Here is a 25,806-nt window from a genome sequence, read left to right as displayed (position 1 = left end):
CAGCATCTGACACTGGGGTGACCAGCCATCCTGCCGAGGACCCAGGGGTGTTCCCGGGATTGGGGATTTTGAGTATTCAGACTAGGTCTTTGGCAAACCTGGATGAATTGGTTACCCTCCCCGGGCACTGAAGGCCCCTGACGTGGTTGCGGGGAGGGACAGACGGTTCTTTTCTGCTCAAGGAACACACAGGAGGGGTCAGGGAGGAGACTGTCTCAAAGCCAAGGTGGTCGGGGACAGTCTCTAAGGAGGTGATGTTTGAGCGGAGACCAGAGGGTTCAAGGCAGAGGGTACAGCTCTTGCAAAGGTCCTGGGGCAGGATCTGGGTTGACGTGTTAGAGGAAGAGAGAAGGGGCTGGTGCAGGTTGTTCAGGGCCTTTGGGGTCTCCGGGAGGACTTGGGCTTTTGCCCAGGAGGTGGGAGCCATGGAGGGCTCTGGGCAGAGAGTGATGCCTTGTGCACGTTGAGGAGTCTACCCTGTTTGGTGGGATTTGGGGGAGCCCTTCAGGGAGATGAGAGGACTTGGGCAACTTGGCCATCTTTCTGGGGTCTCAGGATCGGGACTGTGTCTTTCTGTGACTCTGGGATTTGGAATAGAAGATTCTTTCTTGGAGTCGTCCGTGAATTCCATCGGGGCATCCCGTGTGCTTTGGCTGGAGGAGGGGGTTTTCAAGGGTGGTTTGTGCTCAGCCTCCCCCCACCCCCCCAACGAAGGGAGGGACATCGTGCTGTGTCCTCCCATCCCCCGCCGGTGCTGGCCTTCCCCTCTGCCTGAGGAAGTGGCTGCAGGGCTGGACAGAGTCCTCTCTGGGATACGGAAGTCCCCACAGGCCATCCCGCCCCCTCCCCCTAGAAACCTCTCCCGGAGCCGGCGTGCTACCCTTTCTCTGCTGGGGGCACACAGTCAGGCCCTGGGGGCCTCCTGGGAGGAGATGCACGGCACAGGCACGTGCCTTCGTCCTTCCCCTCCCCCAGGCCGCTGCCCCCGCTGCCTTTTCTCTTCAGTGTCTCCTTGGACAGCAGCCCTGAGTCCCCGAAGCCGAGGGGCACCTCCAGGCTGGCCTGCCCTCTGGCCCTGCCCCGACCACTTTGGACGGGGATGGTCTTGCCCCGTCTCCCCCCGCCCCCTGCCCTGGATGGGTGTCGTGTGGTTGTTCCGGCCCGAGCCCTCGCTTCAGCGGGCACCAGGGCGTGGGACGGGGAGCCCCAAGACCCGAGCTTCAGGGCCGCTCCTCACTGCCGCCCCAGGCACAGGACGTGCTGTGTCACCTGTGGTGGGCGGCATGACTGAGCCTCAGTTTTCTCATCTGTTAAAGGACATCTGCCTGTGGCCAGATGATTCAGTGAGCTTGTGGGCGTGAGTGCTTTGTAAACAGGGATGGGGGTGTGTCTTGGGACCCTCTGGGCCCAGGACCGGGGGGACCGGGGAGCCGGAGGACCAGGGGCCGGCCCCCACCGAGGCTTCTCCCTGCTGGCGCTGGAGGCCCGGGAGAGGGGCGGGTCCCCCTCTGTCGGGAGTGGGGGGGGGGGGGGGGGGGGCGGGTGTGTGCTTGCAGGGGGGCTGGTGGCGCGCCGGCCCCGTGCCCCTTCCGGTCCTGCTGCCTCGTCCTGGTGTGGCAGCGGTCCGTGGTGCCGGCCTGGTGGGAGGCCTGTGAATGTGGCTCAGGTCGAAGCTGAGTGGTTGAGGAGTCCGGCGGCAGCCGTGTTTGGGGGTCCGTCCGCGCAGTCTGTGTTTCGGAAAAAAGAGGGAAGTGGAAACAGCCTACCGGAGGTGGAATTTTCTGGTTAGGATCCGGGTGGGAAAACGCCGAAAGGGCGAATACTTGTGTTGGCCCCCTTGCGGGAAGGCCTGGGGCGAGAGCTCTCTGGCGCCAGAAACCGGGGGCCCGGCCGCGCGGGGCGTCAGGAAGTGCTTGCTGCCGGGCAGGGGACAGCTCGTTCCCGCGTGGCTTCCCTGGCTTGCTGCTTTGCGCACTTGGGGACAGAACACGCGCTCAGGGTAGGTCTCCGGCACTCGGGACAGACGCTGCGCACCAGGTCCCGGTGAGGGCTGCGCCAGCACTGGCTGCCGAAGGTGTCCCTGGTGAGCTCCCGGCGAGAACGTCCGTCCGGGGCCCTGCGCTCAGCCGGCACCGTCCTCAAAGCTCTCCGGCCTGGTAGGCGACCAGGAATCCGCCGTTTCAGTGGGCGTTTACGTGATTAAAGACGGTTGGCTGGCCGACTTCTCAAAAGTGTGTTGGCCGTGAGTTCTTACTTGATGAATTTTCCGTTACTGTCTTGAGCCCTTTCGGGAATCCATCACCTGTTTTGAACTCCTCGTCGACGGACAGGAACTTGCGAAGACCTGTCCCGGAGGTCGAGGGCAGCCCTCTCCCCCCGCGGCGACCTCGTCCGTGGTGCGGGAGCTGACCTCGGTACCGCGCGGCGGCGTCTGGTCTCCTGTGCCGTGCACGCGCGTGTCTGCACAGGTGTGCGTGGGGGTCCTGGGCGCCTCACCCCACGTGTGGCCCGTTGACCCACCGCCTGTCCCCACTGCACTGGCGACAGCTGACTTACCATCATCCGGCTCACGGTTTTGTCACGTTGAGAACGTCGCGTACGCGAAACCGTACGGCACGGAACCTTCTGAGAGTGGCTTTTTTTTTTGGCCGAGCGGGATTCCCCGGAGACCCGTCCAAGTTGCCGGCCGCATCACTTCCTTCTGTGTTGTTGCCCGACCAGCGGGACGCCGGCAGCGGTGACGCGTGTTGGTGACGACAGCCTTCGGTGGTTTTTGCGAACTATGCTCCGGGCGCAAAGCCTGGACCCTGTGCAAGTCCTCACAGGGAAGCTGAAACTCCAAGGGTATTAACCGTCCCGAGAAACCGCCCAGCGCGGCAGCTTCCTTTAGCCCTGCCCTGTGCTGCTCTTGGGATTTGCCAGAGTTCTTTATGTGGGAAGGACGTCGGTCTTTTGTGATGGGGGCTGCAGCTTTTTTCTTAATTATGGCTCGCTAACGGTGGAGAGTTTTAGCGTGTCTCGGTGTTCTACGGCTATTTTTACGTGGTCGGATCTTGTTCGTTTACGGGGTCCTACCCTGGGTGCCACTTCTGAAAAATCCTTAGATGACGCGGTCCAGTCAGCAGTGCAGACGTGAGGGTCGGGGAGGCGCCTGCTCCTTGCTGGGTCAGGCAGAGGAGTGTGTGGGAACGCTGGGGGAGGGCAGGAAAGCTTCTGGCCGTCCTGGGTGGAGCACACACGCGAAAGTGGGCGGTTAGTGATCTAGCTTCCCAGCCGTGTGCACGCGTGGGCTCACCTTTGGGACTGCTCATGACAACCCCCCCCCCCCCCCCCCAGCCCTGGTCCTGGTCCTGGTCCTGGTCCCGGCCCCGGCCCCGGGCCTGGGCCACTGATGGAGAGGCTGGCAGAGGGCACATAAGAGCTTCCGGGTAGTTCCGAGGAGGGCCTGTCCTTGGTAGAAGCACGTGCCCTCGAAAGGCCGGGCCCGGGACATCCGGACCACACGCCCTTGATGAAGATTGACCACATACCGGTCACAGTGCAAAATCTGACGAACGAGAAAGAAAGACGGGAGCACAGACCGTGTTCTGTGGTAACAGGGCAGTGAAACGAGGAGACAAAAGGCCGGGAAGTAGAAACGGTCTGGCCGCGTGGAGAGGCCGAAATTCCTTCGAACCTACCTGTTGGGTTAAAGCCGGCGCTCAAACCCGCAGGTGGGGTGGACTCGCGGGCGCGGCCACAGTCGTGCTCGGGGGAAGGATCACTCGCCAGGACAGATCAAGCGGAGAGAAGCGTGTTGTGTGTCAGCGGGAGACTCGGGCCCAGGACGCCTCAGGGTGGTTGGGAGGGCGCGTCCTCGGGTGCGGGCGGGCGGGCGGGGCAGCCGTGAACGGTCTGTGGCCGCCCGGTGCTCCCGGGGTGCTCCGGTCCCCCCTCAGCTGTGCCTCCGCAGACTCTCGGGAATAGTCCCTTTGCGCCCGCTCCCACCCTGTGAAACTCACGGAGACTCTGGGAGGAGCTGTCTCCACAGCACTGTTTCCCGGGTTCCTTCCCCGTCCCTGTAGGTTTTTTGTGTTGACCCTTAGGGCTTTAACAATAAACCTTGGAGGTTCGCCCGGGGCGGGGGGGGGGGGGGGGCTCAGTCGGTCGAGCGTCCGACTTCTGCTCAGGTCACGATCCCGCATTACGAGTTCGAGCCCCGCATCAGGCTCTGTGCTGATGGCTCGGAGCCTGGAGCCCGCTTCCGATTCTGTGTCTCCCTCTCTCTCTGCCCCTGTCTCGCTTGTACACGCGTGCTCTCTCAGGTATAAGGTAAATAAAATATTAAAAGAAGAAAATAAACCTTGGGAGCTGAAGCATGGGGCGGTTGGTTCTTGTATACTTTTGTTTTCCCACCCCTGCTCCTCCGGTGAGGGTCGTCGAGGTGTCGGAGAGGTTTCCGTGTTGTTTGCTTCGACCGGGTCGACACCCCTTAATGATTTGCAGTTTTGCCTGGGTTTGGTTTTCTGGGTGCAGCGGGGCCATCCTCCGGCACCTGCTGTCGGCTTGTCAGCGGGGCCGGGTCTGATGCAGGCTGTGGCTCTGAGATAGGTCTTCCCGTGTGCGCACGGGTGTGTGTGTGTTTATCAGTCTCAGGGCGTTTCCTTCTGGTCACACGTGGCCATCCGTGAGTGTGGTCAGGGCGTCGTGGTCCGGCCCTCGGCGGTCCTCCTCTGCCATGTCCTGGCACTGTCCTCGGCCCTTTTTCTCCCCTGGGACGTTCCTCACTTTGCCCATGTCCCCAAGGTGCGTGGGGCCCGTGCCTGGACCCGGCTCCAGAACAGTCTCCGATGGGCGGGACCGCGGGCGCTGGGGAACCACCCTCCGCCCTCTTTGCCTTGGATGCTTTCTCGAGCCACGTTTGGCCCTGCAGCGATGGGCCTGTTGAGGTTGTGTCCCTGCCTCCTGTCAACTGTGGCGTTTTCTCAGGAGAAGATCTCACTTCGGAGACGTTTGAAGGTGGCTGACGCATTAGCCTTCCAGGAGCCGCGCGGCCACGGGTCGTGGTGTGTGGGGAGGCGGGCCACATCTTGGTTCCCAGCCTGCTTGGCCTTTCTTCTCGTTCTTCGTCCTCGGTTAAGCTGCCTCCTCTCTCGTCGTGCTCCCTTTCTTCGGACTTGGTTCTGCTGTCAGACTGCTCTTCTCCCCCGGACTTCTTCCCCTCCCCCGCTCGCTGTGTGTGCGCGCGTGCGCGTTCGTTCGCTGGCCACCGAAAGGCATGTCTCGTTACTCTTTAGACCCACTTGTCGTTTGTCTGGAAGAGGTGGTCGTGGCGTCGGGCTCCCGTGGAGACCTCTGGCTTCCAGGCAGGGAGCGGGTGTTCGTGCCGCGACTGCCTAATGCGAGGTTGCCGGTGCTGTGCCGGGTGTGGCCGGAGCCTCCCGTTCTTGCCACGGCGGCTGCTCTGTCGTCCTGCTTCGCGGCCTAGAGGTGTGGCGCGCAGCCCGATCGCGGTTTCCACGCGTTTCGCGTCCAGGACCAGGCACGGCGCCGGCTTCTCCTGCGTCCGTGGGTCGGGCCTGTGTGCGTGCTGGCCGCCGCAAGGCACGGCCCGTGGAACTCCCTCTGTGGGGTTTTTGTGGGCGATCCGGCCCATCCTCCAGGAAGGCGCCTTGGAGCCAGGCTTCCCCACGCGCATCCCGACCCCCCCGGGTGGCTCTGCCCGGCGCGTCCGCTCTGTGCTCCGCGGGTCCTCCTGCCCTGGTGCTCTCTCCTTGCGTGCTCCTGGCAGGCGTGTGCCTTCTGGAATTGGCTCTGGGAGGTCGCGCCGTCTGCGGCCCCGCGGGTGGCTGTTCCAGGGTTTATCATGTAATACCGCGGCAAAGCTCCCGTTCCCAGCGGGGAAACCGGACGCCCTGTCCTGTGGGGCTGCCCGGCCGTCGGGGCGCCGACCCTGCCGCTTGGGCTCTTCATGCCCCTGCTTCCCCACCCGCGAGGCCGGGAGGCGGCCGCTGCCTTCGAGCGGGTTCGCCTGGCTGACGGCCGTCCGCGCCCATGTCTCTGGGGCCGCCCTGGCCCGTCTTCTGCGCTCAGGACCGCGTGTGCGGTGCTCGTCCCCGTCCCGTTTGGGGTCGTCCGCGAGCCCTCGGGGTCCGGGCCCAGGAATGCTTGGTCGGCTGCGCCTTGGAGTCCGGTGTCGCGGAAGGCCAGCTCTGTGGGCGTGGGTCTCCCGCCACGTCCCTCCGTGCGTGGTCCCCGAGCCCCGTCTCTCCCGCCCTCCCGCGGCGTCCTTCCCGCCGCTGCCGCTTTGCGGGCTTTCTGTCTCCCTGAAACCTCGTCTGCACGAGCCGCGCCAGCTCCGGCCTTCCCTCGAGGGTGCCTCGTGGCTGGTGCTGACGTTGCGGATCTTCCGGAATCTTGGTCTTTCTTCCGTGTTCCACGCGTGTCTCTGTTTTGTCTCCGTTTCCCGCACGGAGGCCCCAGGTTAGGGAGGTTCTCCCGTCCCCACACTCGGATGCACCATGGGTCCCCCCTTGAGCCTGAAGCAGGACGAGGGTTCTTCCGTTAGGAGTCGGTCACGGGTCTGAAATCCACGGGGGGCCCAGTTTCTGCAGTTGGGGGCCCCGTTTCCCCTTGCATCACATAACGAGTGGGATCCACAGGAGGGCTGCGGGCTGCTGGGGCCGGGGGTGGGGGGCAGAGCCCCTGGCTTGGGGGTCCTCCTGGTCTTGGAAAGGGTGGGGCGTGGCCTCAATTCCCTGTCTGTCTCCGATCTGCTTGCTCACGGGTTGTGAGCAGGGGCCCCGCTTTCCTGCCCCCACTCGGGGCACCTGCCCCCAGCCGCTCGGAACCTGGTGCCTCTGGTGGGAACGTCAGTGCCTGGGGTGTGCACGCGGCTGGGCTCTCCTGCTGCTGCTGTTTTCCACGCCGTGTCTCCTCCTTTCCAGAACAGAGGGGGGTGGGGGGCGTTAGGTGGCCTCCGGTCGTGGCCAGCCCTGGAGACCTTACTGAAATGTGAAACCATGCAGCCCAGAAAACCAAGCGTTCCTGCAGATGAACAGGGCAAAGGATGAAGCAGAGGGCCGGGAACGCGGAGGCTAAGCGAGCCTGGGTTCAGGGCTCGGCCCGCTGCGCCCCTCGCAGCCTTCCTCCAGCTCCAGGATGACACAGGAATTGAGGGGTTAGCCCCCAAAATCCCAGGAGGAGAGGCCTCCCCTGGCTCGTGGGAGTGCACGGCCCCAGTCTCCAAATCCAAATTGGTGTCGGTTTTGCCCCCACACGAGCCCCTCGGTGCTGCCCGACGAGCCCCCGGCTTGGGAAGGTTTTGATGGTGAGACAGAAGGGCCCAAGGGGGGCTGACGGGCCCAGCGTGCACCGGCCGCCTGGGGAGCTGGAGAGGGCGAATTTCCCGAGCGTCTGCCAAGTGGTGGTTCTTAAGGCGTCTTTTTTTTTTTTCAGGTTCATTTAATCTGAGAGCGAGCGCAAGCAGGGGAGGGGCAGAGAGAGAGAGGGAGAGAGAGAATCCCAAGCAGGCCCTGCGCTGACATCGCAGAGCCCGACACGGGGCTCAAACTCAGGAACCATGAGATCGTGATCTGAGCCCAAGTTGGATGCCTGACTGACTGGGCCCCCCGGGCACCTGAGCTGGGCTGACGACCACCTGGGTCTTGCCTGCCCCACGCCCCAACCTCGCGCCCGGTCCCGACATCTGTGGGTCAGGCTTCTTTGTACAGAGTAGCCAGCTTCAGGAATCTTCCTTCCTGCTGGGGTTGGCTGAGCTTCTCCATAAAGGGCCAGCAGCTAATCTGTTCTGTCTTTGCAGGAACAAACAGGCGTGGTCACGTGTCAGTAAAACTTTATTTACCAAAAGCAGGCGGAAGGGGTTTGTGGGGGTCCCTGGGTTGCAGGATGCCACCCCAGTTTCTGGGGAATCCAGCACATGCCATGGGCCACTGGGTCCCAACCAGCGTTGCCCCGCCCCGTGTCGCCAGGTGGGGACCAGGGTCTGCCAAGGGCCCACCACGCCCCGCCCCCCCCCCCCCCCCCCCCCGCCCCAGCGCTTCCGGTCCCCTGTCCTCAGAGCAGCCCAGGCAGGTTAAGTGGCACTTCAGGCCCGAGACGTGGCCCTGGCGGGGCACCCCTACCCTCAGCTCTGTCCCATCCCGCTCCTGCTCTAGTCTGAGGCAGCCTCTTGGCCTGTGCAGCCTAAAAGAAAAAAGGCATAAAAAAAATTGAAGTCTGACAGCCGCGTTTTATTCTATTAGTACGTTTTAATTAGAACACGAACGAGGGGTGTTATGAATATTCATGATGATTATTAAAGTGTATGATTAATCACGTGCAGTGGGGGAGGGAGGGGCCGTCCCCGTTTTTGTCACCTTTAGAAGAGGGGAGGCCAGCGGCCCATGAGGGGTTTTTCCAGAAAGGACAGAACAACACCCATTACCTCTGCCGGGAGCTCATGGGCTCTGTGGGTGCAAGTCCCTGGGCAACGGGTCCTGGGGTGCCCCTCAGGCTGCCGGGCTTCGCGGGGGCTGGGCTGTGGGTGCCGAGGCTGTTTCCTCCGACGTGGTCTGCTGTGGTCTCGGATGTGGCCTCCCTGCTCACTGTTGTGGGGTCTGCTGCCTCCAGGGGCACGTTGTGGATGCCCCGGCGGGTGAGGGCTGCTCCAGAAGGGGTGGGTAACAGGCAAGTGGGTGCAGAAGGAAACTGAGGCTCGGGCTGCTGGCACTTTGCCCAAGGTCGCCCTGCCTCACCGGCCGCTCTGTTCCCAGAGCCCAGGTAGGGGTCCGGGACCTCAGGTACAGACCCTCAAACCTGGTGGCAAACGCTGAATAGACCCCCGGGCCGCGGGAGCCCCTGTGGGTGTGCCCCCACTCCCACCCCAGCTAAGGCAGCCCCCCACTGCAATCACGTTGGAATTTTTTGATTAGAAAATAAAACGTATGTGGGCTATATGAATATTCATTAGGCTGAGGGATTAATATGCATAATTATGCAAATCCAACAGCAATTAAACACCAGCTTGGGGAGAGATGATTAACACAAAGGCACCGCAATAGGATGAAATTTGAAAGGAGTTTCTGGTAAAGACGAGCGCGGGAGGGTGGGTGGGCTGGCGGAAGGATCCGGGCTGGGGTTCCTGCAGCCTCCCCCAGAGTCCAGCTGTGTCGGGTCCCGGGGCCATTGAGGTGGTTCTCCTGGCTGAGACTTAGGGCCTGGGCACAAACCTCCACCCCGTCACCCTCCAGCCTGACTCGGGTCCTGCGGAGTAGGGTCTGTTCATACTCCTCCTGTTTACAGAGGAGGGAGACTGAGGCACGTGGAAAGAGTGGTCCTGGGGCCAGTCTGGGGGCCCCCAGACTTCTCTGCATGTGTTTGTCAGGCAGTGAGCTTTAGAGCCCCGGTCCTTAAGGGTCTGTGCCTACTGGGTGGTGCCTGGGAGTGTTAGGGGAGATAAGGGTCCCGCCCCACCCCACCGCACCCCACCCCACCGCTACAGACCCAGGTCCTCTGTCTCTCTGGCTAACCCCCCTGCGCCGTCGGCCTCGGGGGTCCACCGGGCTGGCAGCAGCCCCTTGTCTCTGCCCGGACCTAACTGGGGCTCCACTCCACCCTTAAGGGGCTGCCGGCCTGTGTCTGGAAGGCATTCGGTGGTGGCTGTGCTGTTGTTTCCACCGAGGAACGGCCCCCCCTCCTGAATTGTCAGTGGTGGGAAGGGAGAGACTCCTGCTCGCCTGAGATCAGAGGTTATCTGTCACTCTTCACCCGTTCACTGATGTCCTCGTGAACCTTTCTTCAGGGTCAGGAGGGACTAAGCCTGATGCAGAGGCCCCGGTCCCTTGGGGTCAGGGCTGGGCCAGAGGGAGAAAGTACGGGCTGGAGGGAGGAGGCTCTGAGAGTGAGGGCCCTGCCCGGGGCGGGCATGGTGGCTGGGGCCTTGATGGACGGGTAGGAGTTTGCCAGCAGAGCTAGCTGGTGGAATTAGTCTGAACTGTGGGTCTGAAGGTGTGCTAGTTGCCAGGACGTCCGGGGCGCTTCCCACCAGTGGCAGTTGTTTCGTTTTTTAAGATTTCATTTTTAAGAGAAAGCACACGCATGTGCACACAGGTGCAGTAGAGGGGCAGAGAGAGAGAGAGAATCCCAAGCAGGCTCCGTGCTCAGCTCAGGGCCCGACGCCGGGTTTGATCCCGGGACCGTAAGGTCACGACCTGAGCCAAAATCCAGATTCGGACTCTCGACCAACTGAGCCAGCCAGGCGTCCCGTTAGCAGTTTAAATAGCGGCAGAGCTGGGGTTGGTAGGGCCAGATGGGCTTCAGCCCAGGCTGGATCAGGAAGGGCCCAGAAGCCCTGCCGAGTCGAATGAGGGCTTGTCCCTGAGGCGGTGGGGACCAAAGCCACGTTTAGAGTTGAGCGGCGGCGACGGTGACCCTGACTCTCTTCTCTTGCCCTGCAGGTCTCGAGGACCGACCCAGCTCGGGCTCCTGGGGCACCGGCGACCAGAACAGCTCCTCCTTTGACCCCAGCCGGGTAAAGAACCTCTGTGGGGCCTGAGGCCTGGCTTTCTCCTCTCCAGAGTGGGGAGAATATGGGAAACTGAGGCTCACGGGGAAGTCACGTGCCAACCTGGTCTCCTGTGGCTTTGGGCTCAGACACGTGGGTTCAAGTCCCAAGTCGGGCACTCACTAGCCGCCTGCTTCCCCTCACGCCCGCGTGTCTCTCCACAGGCCTACGGCGAAGGCACGCACTTCCCTGAGCCCCACGACAGCCTCTCTCCGTCCACATTCCTGGGACCTGGGCTCACGGGTGAGTGTGCCACACGGTCCCCTCCCCCCGTGCTCGAGTGTGGCCCCCGGGTGTGGCCAGCACACTCCAGGCACCGTGCTGCAGGGGGCTCTCCTGGCGCAGAGGACGCAGGTGGTTATGGCCCGGTGCCCACGGGAGAATGGGCTCGGGGGTCCTGGCAACTCACGGAGGTGGTCCCTCCCCGCTGGGACCCAGGGGGGTACTGTCCCCTCGGTGTCCCGACTGTGGGATTGGGATGCTCACAGAAGCCCGCCGTACTGGCCCCTGGGACCCCCGGGGCCTGGGTGGACGGGTGGCCGTGCACGTCCCCACGACAGGGTGCGCGGCGTCTGTGGAGGGAGTGGGGGGCAGCGTCCGAGGACACGCTGTGCGGCGGGAGTCTGCCCGTTTCCCAGACCGGGAGGGTGGAGGCTGGCCCAGCACGTGGCCTCGGGTGGCCTGTGCACCTGCCGGGACCCCGGTTCCCTTCTGCCTGTTCCTTCCTCCCGCTTCTTCCTGACGTGGGCAGTTTCCCACGGCCAGGCCTGGTCACCAGGGCCCAGAGCCCAGCTGTGTCCCAGGCCCAGCACGTGGCACCCAGGCTTCCCTGGGCTTCATGCTGTCGCTGTCAGCCTGGTCCCGGCTCCGCAGTGAGGCCGCGGTCCTCCCACCCTGATGTGCGGGCCCAGTGCACAGCTTTAGGTCCCTTCTCTGGGCCCCCGGGGCTCGTGGCCACACCTCTCCAGCCTCGTCCTGCCTCCCAGGAAGCCCCTGTTTGGTGCCTGCTGTACGCAGGGCCCGGACCCCAACCCGCTCCTGTTGCAGGGGAGTTGAGAGTCTGGGAGGGAAGCCGCCTTCCTGGGCCAAGCCCAGAGCCGTGGCCTTGTTGCCCTGCTGACCCCGGGGGCACGGGAGCCAGGGCACCACCGTTTACTCCCGGGACCGGGACAGACCCCCTCTGGCCTCTTGGGTCTTGGGGAGGTGGGACTGGGGACATAGCCCGTGGGGCATCCCCCCAGCAGCACCTGCTCCAGGAGCTGGGCTGAAATTGTAGTTCTGTATAAAGGAACTGGGGAACGTTCTCCTGTAACTTGAGAGGAAATCCAGTAGTCGGCTGAGCACTTGAATTCCTCACTCACGTCAAGGCAGGTTACCGTCTCCACTCAGTCGTCACCAGCGCCCAGCTTCAGCCTGAATCAGCTTTAAGGGGCTCGGGTCCTGATCAGCCTGGGCCTCTGCCTCCGCGAGGCCAGGTCAGTAGTAGGTCCAGGCCTCCGTTGACATTGGTACCGTTGGGCAGGCTGCGTCCTCCCAGGTCCGGGCCTTGCCTGCCCACACAGGGGCCGCCACACGCTCTTCAGGAGCTTGGGTGGAGCCCAGGGCCCTGGTGCTGAACCTCGCGGGTGCACGGGACCCCGGCCTGTCCCCTGGGAGCCCAGCACTCTGTGGAGTGGATGCCTCGGGACCGTGAACGGAGAGAACGGAGGCCAAGTGCAGATCCCTGCCGTCCCCCCTCGGGGGCAGCACATGCGGGGGCCCCCAGCGGTTCGCCAAATCCTCTGCAGGTCATCTTGGGACGGCGTCTGTCCAGACCTCTGCTTGTCCCCGAGCCTGACGGGGGGACCAGGGTTCCTCCAAAACCCTCTTGGCGTTGCGCACTGATCCAGTGACTGCTGTGTGCAGGCACATGCCTGGCGGTGGGTCAGCCGTTGGGACACGCCGTCCCCGGGGTCAGCTCTGAGTGAGTCTTTTCTCTTCCAGGCAAGGGCAGCGAGCGGAGCGCATACACTGCCTTCGGGAGAGATGCGGGTGTTGGCGGCCTGAGTCAGGTGAGGTCTGGGGCCAGGGCCCCTCTGCTGGGTCCGCTGCTGTGGAGAGTGGAGCAGGGGGCTCCCGTCACACGTCTGCCCCACCGCCTCCCCCCCCGCCCCCCGGGGCTGTGACTGTAAACAGACACGTCACGGACCTCTTCTCCTCTGCAAGAGGTTCCCTGGTTGAGCCGAGAGCCGGTCGGCTGCAGTACGGCCAGACCCCGGGAGGCCGGCAGGCTGGGTGTGGACCGGGCGAGGGGGTGCCGGGGAGGCCGCAGCCCCTGTCCCGTGGCTCCCCGACCTGGGGTAGTTAGTCTATAGGGCAACAATGGTTTCGGGGGTCACCGTGCACGGCTGGAGGGTCTGAGAGACATGTGCCACCCCCAGGTCGCGGGCGGGGACGCTGAGGCCGGCCTGCAACCCGCCCCCCACGCCCCCCTGCCTCCCAGGCTGGCCCTGGGTCTCCCACAGCCTCCCAGGGAGCCCCCGGCGCAGGTGAAAGCCCCACCACGCTGACCTAGCTGAGAGGCAGGGCGGCAGTGACCAGCCCCCGTGTCCCAGCGTGGCCCCCGGCCTGGGACTCCTCCAGCTCGGTGCGGCCGGGCCTTGTCCCGGTCGGTGCCGCCTGTCCGCGTGCCGTGTGCCCTCAGGGTACAGCTGTTGAGGGCCAGCCGGCTGCTGGGCCCTGTGCGCTGTGGGCACAGCCAGAGTGCCCGCCGTATAGACAGGAAGGGTGAGGCGTGGAGCGGCCGCTCACCTGAGCTGCGGAACCGGCTCGAACCCTGGTCGTTTCTGCCCTTGAGGAAAGGAAGTGTGTTTCAAATTAACACACGCAAAACGAAGCCGGGTACCTTTAAAAAAACAAAAAACGCGCAGAGTGAAGCCACCAGGTTTCTCTGACGCCTCGACGCCCAGCGTCCTGGAAGGGCCGCGGTTTGCTGGCGGCTTTTCTTTCTCCCTCTTGGGAAAGAGCCTGAGGCTTACGGTCGCTCGCGTCTCAGATCAAACGGGACCGGTGTCGGGAGGGGACCGTGCCGAGCAGGGCAGGAAGGGGCTCCGCTGAGGGCCGCCGGCACCCCTCGGGCGGCTCTGAGCAGCGGGGCCAGATGCCGGCCCGGCGCCCCACGATGACCTCTCCCTCTCGTTCCCCCCAGGCTGGCTTCCTGCCCAGCGAGCTGGCCCTCAGCAGCCCGGGGCCACTGTCCCCTTCGGGCACCAAGGGCGGCTCCCAGTATTACTCCTACGCCGGCCACCCTCGGCGGAGAGCCGCGGAGAGCGGACTGGGTGAGTGGGGACCCCGCCGCCCCCGCTGCTGGCAGGGCCTGGCTGGAGGGACGGGTGGTAGCGGGGAAGGAGCGGGTGCGTTCGGGCCCCGCGTTGGGAGCTTCTGCCCGGGCGTGCCTCTTGCAGGGTCTCCTCCTGGTCCTTCGGCGCTCGGCTCTGGGCCAGCAGCCCCGTGACCCGCCCGGTGCGGGTTTTCCCTGCCGCCACATCGTGGCCTTGTCACGCTTGGGGACACCGGCCCGCACCGCGGCACCGTGCTTGGGGACGCTTTAAATGGCGGCAGGACCCACGAGACCCAAAGATGCGAGACTCCGGGCACTCGGTCGGCCATGAGGAGGACCCCGGTTTCCAGAAGCAGGGCACGGCCCGGTTCCTCCTCGGCTGGGCCACGTGTGTTGGTGGCTCACGCTGTCCCTGTGGTTTGCGTGCCCGAGTGGCCACATGAGCCCTGCACGTAGAGATTTTGGGTCCCTGAGTTGGGCAGTAGGCGAGTTTGCAAGGGCGGCAGCCCGGACGGTGGCAGGGAGGGACGGAGCAGAGACCTGGGCACGTGGGGGGGCAGGAGGCGCCCTGAGGACCCCCGATTCCCCTTGCTCCTGACAGACACACAGCCCAAGAAGGTCCGGAAGGTGCCGCCAGGTCTCCCGTCTTCGGTGAGTCGCGGGGTCCCACGTGCCACGTTCCCGGGCTCGGGGTCGTCCCTCTGGGGGTCCACCGCACGTCAGTTGGGGGGGGGGGGGGCGGGCGGCCCCCAGGCTGGAGGTCATAGCTATGACAGCTGGTATGCAGGAATCCAGGACGTTGTTTCTCGGGTCTAGCTTGGATTCCTCCTGTAAGAGCCACGTGGCGCTTGTGGGCAAGGCACCTTGGGTTGAGTGTGATGGGGTCTCGGGGGCACCCTGGGGGCCCAGTTCAGAGAGTCCCCGCCCTGGCGATTGGCAGGGGGCCACGCTCTGGCAACGGACTCCCTGGAAGAAATGGCAATCTGCTGGGGTGTCTGGCTCCTGCACCGGCCTCCGGGAGCCCCTGGGCCCCCCAGGCTGGGCACAGCCCCCGTAGGCCGACGCAGGTTGCACCAGACCCCGGGGTCAGGGTCACAGGCTTGGCGCTCTGGTCTGCAGCTGGGAGGTGTGGGTCAGGCTCCTTTGAGACCTCAACCCCCGCTTTCCCCATCTGAGCCCCCGCCCCGGTTTCCTGGGACATCAGAGCCGAGAGCCCCCTGAGCCTGACTCGGCCCGGCCCGCCCCACCGGCACTGACCCCACTTCCGCTCCAGGGCCAGGGCGGGCGTTCCCAGCCGACCCGGGGCTTTCCTGCCAGCCTGGCCTCTGCCTCAGGCAGTGTTCCTCCGACGTCAGCACCCTAGGGCTTCTTTGCCTTCTTGGCGCTCTGGAACCAAGGGCCGGGTGTTAGTCCAGGGCCCCGCCTCCGAGGCCCCCACGTCTTCTGTGATCAGGGCTGTGGCCTTGGGGGCTCCGGTGCAGGGGGCTGAGGAAGAAGGAAGGGCTGGGGGCATCGCAGCCAGACTCTGCTCTGATGGACCGGGAGCATCTTCCGGATGGGGGGGGGGGGGGGGGGGGCGGGGGGGGGGAGCGTTCTCGGCAGGGGGTCCCGTCTGCAGAGACCTCGGGTACCAAAGCCTGGAACTTGGGGTGGGGGTGGGGGGGAAGGAACTAGGGGAGTAAGGGCGCCACCAGAGCCTCCAGTGCTGGGGAAGGTCAGCTGCACAGAGGGGTGGGGTGTCCTCCTCCCCCCACCCCCACCCCCCCCACCTGACCGCACCCGCCCGCCCACAGGTGTACCCGTCCAGCTCAGGTGACGACTACGGCAGGGACACCGCCGCCTACCCACCCGCCAAGACCCCCGGCGGCACCTACCCTACCCCCTTCTACACGGCAGGTATGTGGGGGCTCGCCTGAGGGGGCCGGGGCTGGGGCCCACCCCCCCCCCGCCCGCCTCACCGTCTGCCCCCCCCTGCAGATGGCAGCCTGCAGCCTTCGGCCGAGCTCTGGAATCCCCCGGGCCAGGCGGGCTTCGGGCCCGTGCTGGGCGGGGGCTTCGGCGGCCTGCAGCCACACGAGCGCATGGTGAGTACGGCCTGGGTGGTGGGGGGCTGGGGGGGAGGGGGGGCGCCCCGCCGGACCCCGCCTGACCCCGCCTGACCCGCCCCCAGGGCTACCAGCTGCACGGAGCGGAGGTGAACGGACGGCTGCCAGCGGTGCCCACCTTCTCCTTGGCCCCCGCAGCCGCCTACGGCAGCGCCCCCAGCCACACGCCCCCCGTCAGCGGGGCCGACGGCCTCCTGGGTACGGCCTCGTCCTGCCGCCTCCCTCTCCCAGTCCCGCCCTCCGTGTCTGCGTCGTGGGCCGCGCCCGCCGAGTCTGGCAACGGCTTCTGGAAGGGCGGGTCCCGCTTTGCTTTGCGTCAGAGTCTCCGTGGAGGCGGGTGGCGGGACGCCAGGCCAGAACCCAGACCCAGGCCGGGCTGCCCGGTGCCGGGCGAGGGCTCCTGTGTCGGGCACGGAAGGACCAAGCGCACGGGGGCTCCCCGTCAGCCGGGCGTGGGGCCGGCTGGGTGCCGGGGCCGCCGCGTCCCTGACGTGGGGCTTCGCCTCTCCACCCCCAGGCTCCCGCGGGACGTCGGCCGGCAGCTCTGGGGACGCCCTCGGGAAGGCATTGGCCTCGGTGAGGCGTGGGACGGGGTGGCGGGCGAGGCGGGGTCGGCGAGCTGGGAGCCCGAGCCTGCCCCTGACCACGCGGCGGGTGGCCCCATCTCTCCTCCCTGTCGCAGATCTACTCCCCGGATCACTCGAGCAATAACTTCTCTTCCAGCCCCTCGACCCCCGTGGGCTCCCCTCAGGGCCTGGCAGGTCTGTGTGCGGTGCTGGGGAGGGGAGGGGGGCTGCATCCGGTACCCCGGCCCTGGCTGGGCCACCTGCCCCGGAGCTCGTGTTCCCGTGGGCATCCCAGAGAGGCTGTCTCTCTGGGACCGAGAGGTGATCTCTGAGCCAGTCCGCGCTGTGTGAGCCGTGAGGGGCAGATGGGATCTCGCAGGGCTGGGGCACGGGGTCCACCCGCCAGAGCGGCAGGCGGGAGCCCCCAGCTGGACTCTGGGTCACGCACGTGTCGGTGTTCGTCCACCTCCTGCACGATAGTTAGGCACCAGTCGCGCGACCCTCTGCTTGACCCTGCCGAGGGGGGGATGGGTCCTTCTGTTCCCAGGAAGACGTACCCGGGCATCAGCTCGTTGTGAAGTTTTGGGGAGGCCGGGTGGTTTTGTTAGAAACCCCGCAGGCCCTCACCTGTGCGGCAGGGAGCCCCAGGGGCCCTTGCCTCACCTCGGCCCGTGCAGGGGCCCGGGGTCAACCCCTGCCCTGCTCTGGCTTCTGAGACTCCTGCCACGTGTGCCGCCAGGCTGCCTTCCTCGTGGGAGGCGGGGTGTGGGTCTCGGAGACGGTGGGTTCCCGGGAGCCCCGCCTGGCCTCCCTGCCGGAGCTAAATTCCCAACTTGGCCCTTAGACCAGCCTTGCGGGCATCGGGGTCCCCGGGTGGCCGGCCCGGGCGTGACCGTCCCCTTGGCCGCCTCCCCACCCGGTCTCTCCCTCCGGCTCCCATCCGGCTGGTTACGCACCCAGCCTCGGGTGCCCCCGTTGACGCACCACCCACCCCTTCCAGGGACGTCTCAGTGGACCCGAACAGGAGCTCCCGGTGCCTTATCGCCCAGCTACGATGGGGGTCGTCACAGCCTGGTGAGCCTCCTGCCCCAGCCTTCCGGTGGGGGGGGGGGGGGGGGCATGGTCCTCGTGGGTGTGACGTTGGTGGGGATACCTGTTCCTGGGATAGAGGGGTCGCCCGTGAGGGCGGCTCAGCGCGTCTGCTGTGACCGGCTTCTGTGACTTCGAAACCATGTCCCGGGAGGGCCGTTCGGTCTCCCGTGACCAGCGGAATTTATAGGACAGATGCCCCGGTGATGGTGAACTCGTGGGGCGGGAGGAACAAAGCTGGCGGACCGTGGTGGTGGCCTCCCGGCCGGCGGAGTAGAACCGTGCAGGGTCCCCGCGTCTGGGCCCTTCACCAGCTCCCCCCGCACCCCCTTCCAGAACAAGGTAGAGGACCGCCTGGACGAGGCCATCCACGTGCTGCGCAGTCACGCGGTGGGCACGGCAGCTGATGGTCACGGGCTGCTGCCTGGCCACGGGGCCCTGGCCTCCGGCTTCCCCGGCCCCGTCCTGCCCCTGGGTGGGCGACACGCCAGCCTGGTGAGTGCTGTCTGAGGGCGGGCTGAGGGGGACGGGGGTGGGGGGGCAAGGTGGGCCGGCCGACTGACCAGCCCTCTCCCCTGCCTGCAGGTGGGAGGCGGCCCCTCGGAAGACACGCCCACAGGCGGCGGCAACCTCGCCCACAGCCACGTAGCCCTCCCCAGCCAGCCCGGCCCCCTCCCCGACCTCTCTCGGCCACCAGACTCCTACAGTGGTAAGCCTCCGCGTCCCGGCTGGGACGGTGGAAGGGGGTGGCCGGCGCCCTGGGGTCAGCTGTGCCCTGACGTCCTGTGCGAGGCCCGGTCAGCGGGTGGTGTGCCCCTGAATGGGGTTCGTCTTCTGGAAAACGGTGGCAGAGGAGCTGAGAGCCGCCAGGCTGGGGCCGGGCCAGGGGTCTGCTCTCTGCCAGGCCCCGGGGTGGGGCCCCCACCATACACAGCATCCCCCACGCCTTGCACTGGGAGGTCCTTCAGGAGGCCAGCCAGGTCAGCCTGTCTGTTCCTTCCTGCAGGGAGGTGGAGCCTGATGTCCTCACATTCGCTTGTTGGGGGCTCCCGGCACGTGCACATACACATTCAGCGTCAGTTGTGCGCCTGGGGCTCTTCTCGGCGCCGGGGGGTGAACTGAGAATTAAACAAAAAAGCCTGTTCCTGCGGGGGTGACACTGGAGTGGGGAAGATCAACAGTGGACTCGATGCAAAAGGAAAGGGGCAAAAGTGGGGAGGAAGGGGTGCGAGATTGTGACGTTTGAGCCGAGATAGGCAGGAGCAAAAGCTGACAGGTACTTGAGTGAGGCGTGTGCAAAGGCCCTGGGGCTGGATGATGGTGTGTTGAAGAGATAGGAACCCTGTGTTGAGTGAGGGGAAGAAAGGGGAGGGCGGGTAAGGAGAGGGTGAGGTCAGGGAGGGGACCAGGCAAGTCTCACAGGGTCTTGGGGGAGGACTGGGCTTTAACCCTGAGGCACCAGGAGAACCCTAGAGGGCTGTGGGCAGGGCAGGGACCTGCCAGACGCGGTGCTCACGGGTGCCCTCTGGTGGCAGCAAGGAGAACAGACCCGTGTGGCACCTGAAGTCCAGGGTGGAGGGGACTGTGCTGGGCCTGGAAGGGGGGGTGGGGGGTGGGGCGCGGGGTGGCGAGTTCTGGGTATTTGGAAGGCACAGAGGCCACAGGATTTCAGATGCGGGGTTGGTGGTGGGATTCGGGTCTGGAGTTCAGGGTGGGGTCCAGGCCTCCTCGGCGTTTGGTGGAGTTCAGGGCTGGGGGTGGGGGGTGGGGCGGCTGTACCACAGGTTCCTGAGATGAGGACCCCAAGCTGGACAACGTGGGGTCAGGGTCGTGGCCGGCGGCCGTGGGGTGTGAACTTTGCAGGGAAAGGACCGAGCAGGTGACTGCCTTGAGCGCGGCTGGAGGGAGGCCCGTGGCCAGTAGGCATCGTTCCCGCTGTGGCCGGAGGCCTCCCGGGGGGGGACGGGGGGGCAACGCCCCCCCCCATGTCCCATGCTGACGCTGGCTCCACTGTGGTGGGGGAAACCGAGGCCCAGACAGGGGCCGGCCTGCTGGGCAGTGCACACACCACATGCCCACCTTGTGGAAAATGCCACATCACACAGTAACAGGATGTGGGTAACGATGGTGCCACCTGCTGTCTGGAGCCCCCAGGAGGCGGCCACGCAGCCCACGTTAGGGCAGCTTCTCTCTGTCTCTTTTCTTTTGGTTTATCCCTTTTTGAGAGAGCATGAGTGGGGGAGGGGCAGAGAGAGGGAGACACCGAATCCGAAGCAGCTCCAGGCTCCGAGCTGTCGGCACAGAGCCCGACGTGGGGCTCAAACTCACAAACCGTGAGATCGTGACCTGAGCCGAAGTCGACGCCTAACCGACTGAGCCCCCCCAGGCGCCCCCTCTGCATGTCTTGATTTTTATAACTCTATGCCGAGGGTCTCAGGGGACACTGGATGGTATCTGGGACGTGTGTAGTCATCACAACTGGGGAGCTCCTAGCATTGAGTTGGGGGGGGGGCAGGGATGCTGCTTGACCCCTCACAGTGCCTAGGATGCCCCGATGTCCGTGGTGTGTTGGGGGGATTCCATGAGCTGAATCTTGTATCCCCGAGTCCTCCCCTCCCCCCCCCCACCTGGTCCTGCCCTCCCAGTTCACCTGTTGCAGAGCTCCAAGTTCAAGATTGCTGTGTGCCTTTAAACCCTGTGTGTGTGTGTGTGTGTGTTTTAATTTGTTGATTTTGTGGGGGAGGGTCAGAGAGAGGGAGAGAGGATCCCAAGCAGGCTCCAGGCTCCAAGCTGTCAGCACAGAGCCTGACACGGGGCTCAATCGCATGAACCAAGAGATCATAACCCGAGCTGAAGTCGGACGCTTAGCCGACTGAGACACCCAGGCACCCCAAAGCCTAGATTTCATCGTGCGGTGTTGGGCTTTGTGAAATTGGCACCCTGCTGGCATGATGCACTGGCTGGGAGGGCCACCTTGCTGCTGGTGGCTGAGGATGGGCCCTGGCGCTAGTGTAGACCGTTACATTGTTTCGCACTCTGTTGTTGTGAGGTGCTTTCTGCCACATTCCGAAGCTTGTGCCCAAGAGTTTCTTGAGTGTGATTCCAGGTTGTGGGGATCGGGGGTTGCATGTACCCTTCCGATAATGCCAGATTATTTCCCAAACTGGCCCTGCCAACTTCCTCCCACGGGCAGTCCTTCCAAGTTGTTAGGTCCTGCCGAGTCCGCCGATTTAATGGCTTATCGGATCCTGATTTGCATTTTCTCAGTTCCGTAGTGTGGTGCCACGGCCACTTCCTTGTATAGGAATTGCCCACTGGGAACCCTCCCTGTTTTCCTGTTGAGCTGCTGGTCCTTTTATTGGTTTGTAGGAGCTCTTTACATATTATGGAGACCAAGCCTTCACCGATTTATACACGACAAGTATTGCTTGTGGCATATTTTCTTATTTTTTTGGTAGGGTATCCTGGTAATCGGAAATTCTCAATAGGTAGAGTTGAGTTTAGCAATTTCTTTCTTCGTTCGAGAATAGCTCTTTTAGTATTTCAGGAACTAGTTCCCCCACCTCTAAGTCATAGCAAAGTCTCCACGCATTTTCTTCTAAAGGTTGTCGAGTATCCCCTCTCCCTCCAGACCTTGGTCTGTCTGGAACTGATGACTGTGGCCTGAGGGAGGGACCTGATTCTGGGTGTGTGTTTTGTTTTTTTGTTATTGCTGTTCCATTGGGTTTTGTTGGGGGGAGTTTTGGGTTTTTGGTTTTTCTTGTTGTTGTTTTGCAAACAAAGGCCTGGCTCTCCCAGGAGAGCACACCACAGCTCACAAGGGGCAGAAGGGATCGGTCAAGTGGCCCTGGAGGTGCCCCGGACCCTAACCCCAGGCCTGTCTTAGGGCTCGGGCGCGCCAGTGCCGTCTCGGGTACCGGTGAGATCAAACGGGAGGAGAAGGAGGACGAGGAGGACGCCTCAGTGGCTGACAACTCGGAAGAGGAGAAGAAGGAGTTGAAGCCCCCCCGGACTCGGACCAGGTGCCAGCCCTCCCTCAGCCCCCGCCCCGCCCCGCCCCGCAGGACGCACGCACGCACGCACGCACACGCGCACACGCACACGGCGCCCACACCGCGAGGCCGTCGGCGGGCCCCCGCCTGCCCCCCCGCCTCACTGTCTCCCTCTGGCCCCCGGGCCCCCCCCCCCTCCCCCCCGTAGCCCGGACGAGGACGAGGACGACCTTCTCCCCCCAGAGCAGAAGGCTGAGCGGGAGAAGGAGCGCCGGGTGGCCAATAACGCTCGGGAGCGGCTGCGGGTCCGAGACATCAATGAGGCTTTTAAGGAGCTGGGGCGCATGTGCCAGCTGCACCTCAACAGTGAGAAGCCCCAGACCAAACTGCTCATCCTGCACCAGGCCGTGTCGGTCATCCTGAACCTGGAGCAGCAGGTGCGAGGTCAGTGGGGGCGCCGCTCCCCTCCCCCGCCGCTGCTGCCCTCGCTCTCCCCCCACTTCCTGGAGCCAGCCTCCCCTGCTGTGACTGTCCCTCTCCTGCAGCCACCGTCCTGCCCTGCTGTGACCTCCCCCTGCAGCCACCGTCCTGCCTTGCTGTGACCTCCCCCCCCCCCCCTAGTCGCTGTCCCCCCTACTGACCAGGGCCGCCTAGCCTGGCTCCGCGGTCCCCTGTGGCACAGGAGGACCGTCTTCGGACCCCTAGCCCTGCAGGCCCGGACACTGCAGCTTTGACTTGCGTCCCTGGAGCCCGGGGATCCCCGCCCACCCCAGCCGTCCCCCCTCTTGGGAAGCCTGTAGCTCTCTGGCTGAGGCCCCTGTGCCCCAGGGCAAAGGTCACTGTCACTCCCAGCAGACACATTCTGGGGCCATGTCAGCCCGTCAGACCCCATCTACAGGTGGGGGTCCCCGCACCCCGTTTCCCAGGGCTTTGTGTGTGGATCCAGAAAGACCCCCGTGGGACTTGGCTCCCCATCTCAGCTGCTTCCTTAACGCGCCCTCCTGTTCCCGCGCGCCCGTTAACCCTTTCTTTCCTGCAGTGCTGTCGCTTGGACCGGAGCTGGGGCCCTAGCCCACCCGGCCTGCTGTCCCCTCAGCTCTGAGGTTTCCGTGTTTCCATGGTGGTGTGGGCACCCCCCCGCCGCCGTGTTCCCCGCACCAGCTCTCTGCTCTCTGCCTCTCGCCCCCCCCCCCCCCCCCCCCCCCCGTCTCTGCCCACCCGACCCTTTGCTTCCACGGCAGCCCCTCCTTACCTCGCACTTGCTGCCCAAGCCCCGGATGGCAGGGCTGCGACCTTGGGGTCTTTCCTCCCCCCAAAGCCCCCCAGTCGGGACTTGAGGGAAGAAAGGAGACCAAGGGGTGCGCCAGCCTCAGGCCTGTCAGTTTGGTCTGCGCGCTTGTCCTGGGCTCCGGGGGCCGCCGCCACCGCCGCCACCCGGCAGGATCCGCTCAGGCCCAGGGCAGGTGGGCGGGGGCACGGCAGCAGCGCCCCGGCACAGGAGCAGGACAGGGCAGCAGGGAGCGGCTCAGATGCAGGGGCCTGGGCCCTCCGCGTCTTGGGCGCACACCGCAGCCGGGCCTTCGCCGTGTCTGTATCATGTTCCGCGGGACCAAGCGCGGCACTGTCCCAAGTGCAATTTGCCCCCACCCTACTGACAAGGGCACGGAGGGAAGTCCCTTGGGCAGAACCGCATGGCTACACAGTTTGTAGGGCTTGAGCCAGGGTTTGGACCCAGCAGGCAGGTGTCTGATCTCCAGAGTCACGTGTGAGTGCGGCCCGGTCCACAGCAGGTGCTCGGGAACTCGGAGCCACTGCTTGGTCAGGTGGGGCTGTTCGCGGTAGTGGGGAGAGCAGAAGGCCCAGGGAGCCCACCCTCCCGGCCCAGAGTCGGGGCCTGTGGACAGGGCGCCTGTGGCTATGCCACATCCAGCTGTTGGTGTGGCCAGAGTCCGGTGTGGGCAGAAGGCGGGGGTCAGGCCTTTGCCTGCTGAGCCAGAGTCTTCTCTGCCTCTCCCACCCACGCTGGTCCGGTCAGCTCAGGCCTAGCACTCCTAGCCTGCTCTGGCCGGGGAAGATCATTCCGGGATCCTCCTGGCCCGGGTCTCCTCCCCTGCCTTCCTGGCCAGTCCTTGGGCATGTGGAATGGGCAGAGGGCAAGGGATGCCCTCCTGCACCCCACAGATCCCCAGATGGGGACCCCAGGCCCTACCTCCCCTCTCTGGGAACAGTCACACGTGGGTCTCCTTTGCAAGGAACCACACACACACACGCACACACAGCCTTGCCTACAGCCGGCCCCAAGGGTGGGCACAGAGACAGGCACACGCCCAGGGTCTCTGCTCCAGGAGTGTGTGCCCTGTGCACACAAATGAGCACGTTCCTGTGGGCGTGAGCACGCACGTGCTCACACACACACACACACACAAGCACGCACGCGCACACACATCAGCAGGTGCCTGCCTGCACGCCCCGCACGTAACTAACAGAGGCCCCGGTGCTGTGACCCAGCAGTACGGAGGAGGTGCTGTCCCTGGAGGAGAAAGACCTGAGGGACCGGGAGAGGCGCATGGCCAATAACGCGCGGGAGCGGGTGCGCGTGCGTGACATTAACGAGGCCTTCCGGGAGCTGGGGCGCATGTGCCAGATGCACCTCAAGTCGGACAAGGCGCAGACCAAGCTGCTCATCCTGCAGCAGGCCGTGCAGGTCATTCTGGGCCTGGAGCAGCAGGTGCGAGGTAGGCTCCCGGCCGGGCGGCCCCGCCCCCGCCACGCCCCGCCCCCCGCCCCCTCCTCCAGCGCTCGCTCGCTCGCTCGCTCTCGCTCTCTCCGGAGGGGACGCGCTCCCACGTTGTTCTCCCTCCCCCAGAGCGTAACCTGAACCCCAAAGCGGCCTGCTTGAAGCGCAGAGAAGAGGAGAAGGTGTCGGGCGTGGTCGGAGACCCCCAGATGGTGCTTTCGGCGGCCCACCCGGGCCTGAGTGAGCCCCACAACCCCGGCGGGCACATGTGAGAGGGGCGCCGCGCGGGACAGAGTGCGGGACAGAGCGGGACGAGTGACCGGCCCACGCCCCGTGCGCGCCTGTGGTCGGCATTGAGCCGGCACCGCCCCGGGGGGGGGGGAAGGGGGCAGGGGTGGGGGCGCCCCTCCCCGGCCTTGAGCCCCCCACCCCCGGGTCTCACGGCCTTGACACCTGGGGACTTACCTGACGGATCCTGAAACTGCAGCCCAGGCCCGGCCCAAAGGGGCAGTTTTGTTTTGTTTTTTATTTGTAAAGAAAACCAGAAAGTGAGCAAGATACACACTTTGTCAGAAGAGACAAAAAATGCCTTAAGTCTAAAACGCGGGGGAGTCCGAACCTGCCGCTCGCCGGACGCGGAAGCTGCACAGACCGGCCGGTTCTGGACGAGCCGGCGAACGTGCCTACGCCTAACCCTTGTCTTAAGGAAAACAAAGGACGTTAGTTAGGAGATTTTTTTTTTTTTAATGTATTAGGAAATTAGCAACAAGGATGCCTTTGATCTTTTTTTTTTTAAGCTTTTTTGCATATGTTTTGTAAGCAACAAATTTTTTGTATAAAAGTCTCATGTCTCTTGCTATTTCTGCTGCTGATTCTAGAGCTGAGCGTTGCATTTCACGATCAACAGATTATTAAAAGTGTATTGAAAAGACCACTGTAAACCTGAGGTCCCCCGAACCCCGGGAGCTGTCGGGCACAAAGTGTCTCCCAGCTGCTGCTCTCCCAGATGGTGTTTAAGAGTCTAGGTGGTTCCCTTGGTTTGGTGAGACTGTGAAGTCGTGGGCGGGCCTCTCCCCTCCCTCTGGAAGGGGGGTGGTGTCTGCAGGGAGGCAGTGATCCTCCCATGAGGACTGCCTAGGAGCCCCTGAAAGCAGCTTGGTCCCCAGGCGCTTCCCCACGGCCTGCTGGCCCCCGTGTCCCTCCCCGGGACCCCACAAGCTGCTCTCCCAGTCTGCAGGCCTCCCCGACTTGGATTTTGTTGGGACCAGTGTTCTGGGCGCAGGGACCATACCGCTGAGCCCGGTGCTACAAGGGCCTCCTGAGACCCCGTCCTCGGTTCCTCTGACCTGGGGACCTGGCCTGCATACCACTCAGGGCCCGCACAGAAGCCCTCACCCACCAGGTGACTGTCCCCAGACCCCAGAAAGCACTCAGGCTTTGTACCTGCTCACCTAT

The 25,806-nt window shown here is 64.6% G+C and overlaps 1 protein-coding gene across 12 annotated transcripts in view; it reads left to right on the top strand.

Annotated features, from left to right (window-relative positions):
• TCF3 (transcription factor 3) overlaps positions 1-25,282 on the top strand; it is a 31,063-nt gene extending 5,781 nt beyond the window's left edge. Inside the window, exons 4-19 of one of the 12 annotated variants that reach the window (XM_042927788.1) lie at positions 10,437-10,510; positions 10,708-10,786; positions 12,527-12,594; positions 13,731-13,860; positions 14,464-14,513; positions 15,656-15,758; positions 15,840-15,946; positions 16,033-16,165; positions 16,485-16,543; positions 16,650-16,728; positions 17,534-17,607; positions 17,959-18,117; positions 18,208-18,331; positions 21,509-21,644; positions 24,126-24,349; positions 24,481-25,282. In XM_042927788.1, the coding sequence (XP_042783722.1) occupies positions 10,437-10,510; positions 10,708-10,786; positions 12,527-12,594; positions 13,731-13,860; positions 14,464-14,513; positions 15,656-15,758; positions 15,840-15,946; positions 16,033-16,165; positions 16,485-16,543; positions 16,650-16,728; positions 17,534-17,607; positions 17,959-18,117; positions 18,208-18,331; positions 21,509-21,644; positions 24,126-24,349; positions 24,481-24,623 (1,742 nt within the window). In that variant the 3' untranslated portion in view covers positions 24,624-25,282. Of the gene's footprint in view, positions 1-10,436; positions 10,511-10,707; positions 10,787-12,526; positions 12,595-13,730; positions 13,861-14,463; positions 14,514-15,655; positions 15,759-15,839; positions 15,947-16,032; positions 16,166-16,484; positions 16,544-16,649; positions 16,729-17,533; positions 17,608-17,958; positions 18,118-18,207; positions 18,332-21,508; positions 21,645-21,822; positions 22,059-24,122; positions 24,350-24,480 lie in introns of those variants that run through there. The other 11 variants (XM_042927787.1, XM_042927786.1, XM_042927792.1 and 8 more) reach the window with 11 other exon arrangements.
• Positions 25,283-25,806: the final 524 nt, after the last annotated feature.

This window comes from Panthera leo, chromosome A2 (assembly GCF_018350215.1).
Source record: "Panthera leo isolate Ple1 chromosome A2, P.leo_Ple1_pat1.1, whole genome shotgun sequence".
Taxonomy (NCBI): domain Eukaryota; kingdom Metazoa; phylum Chordata; class Mammalia; order Carnivora; family Felidae; genus Panthera; species Panthera leo.
The sequence above is the reverse complement of the archived record's forward strand: the minus strand, read 5'-3'. Positions and strand labels throughout refer to the sequence as shown.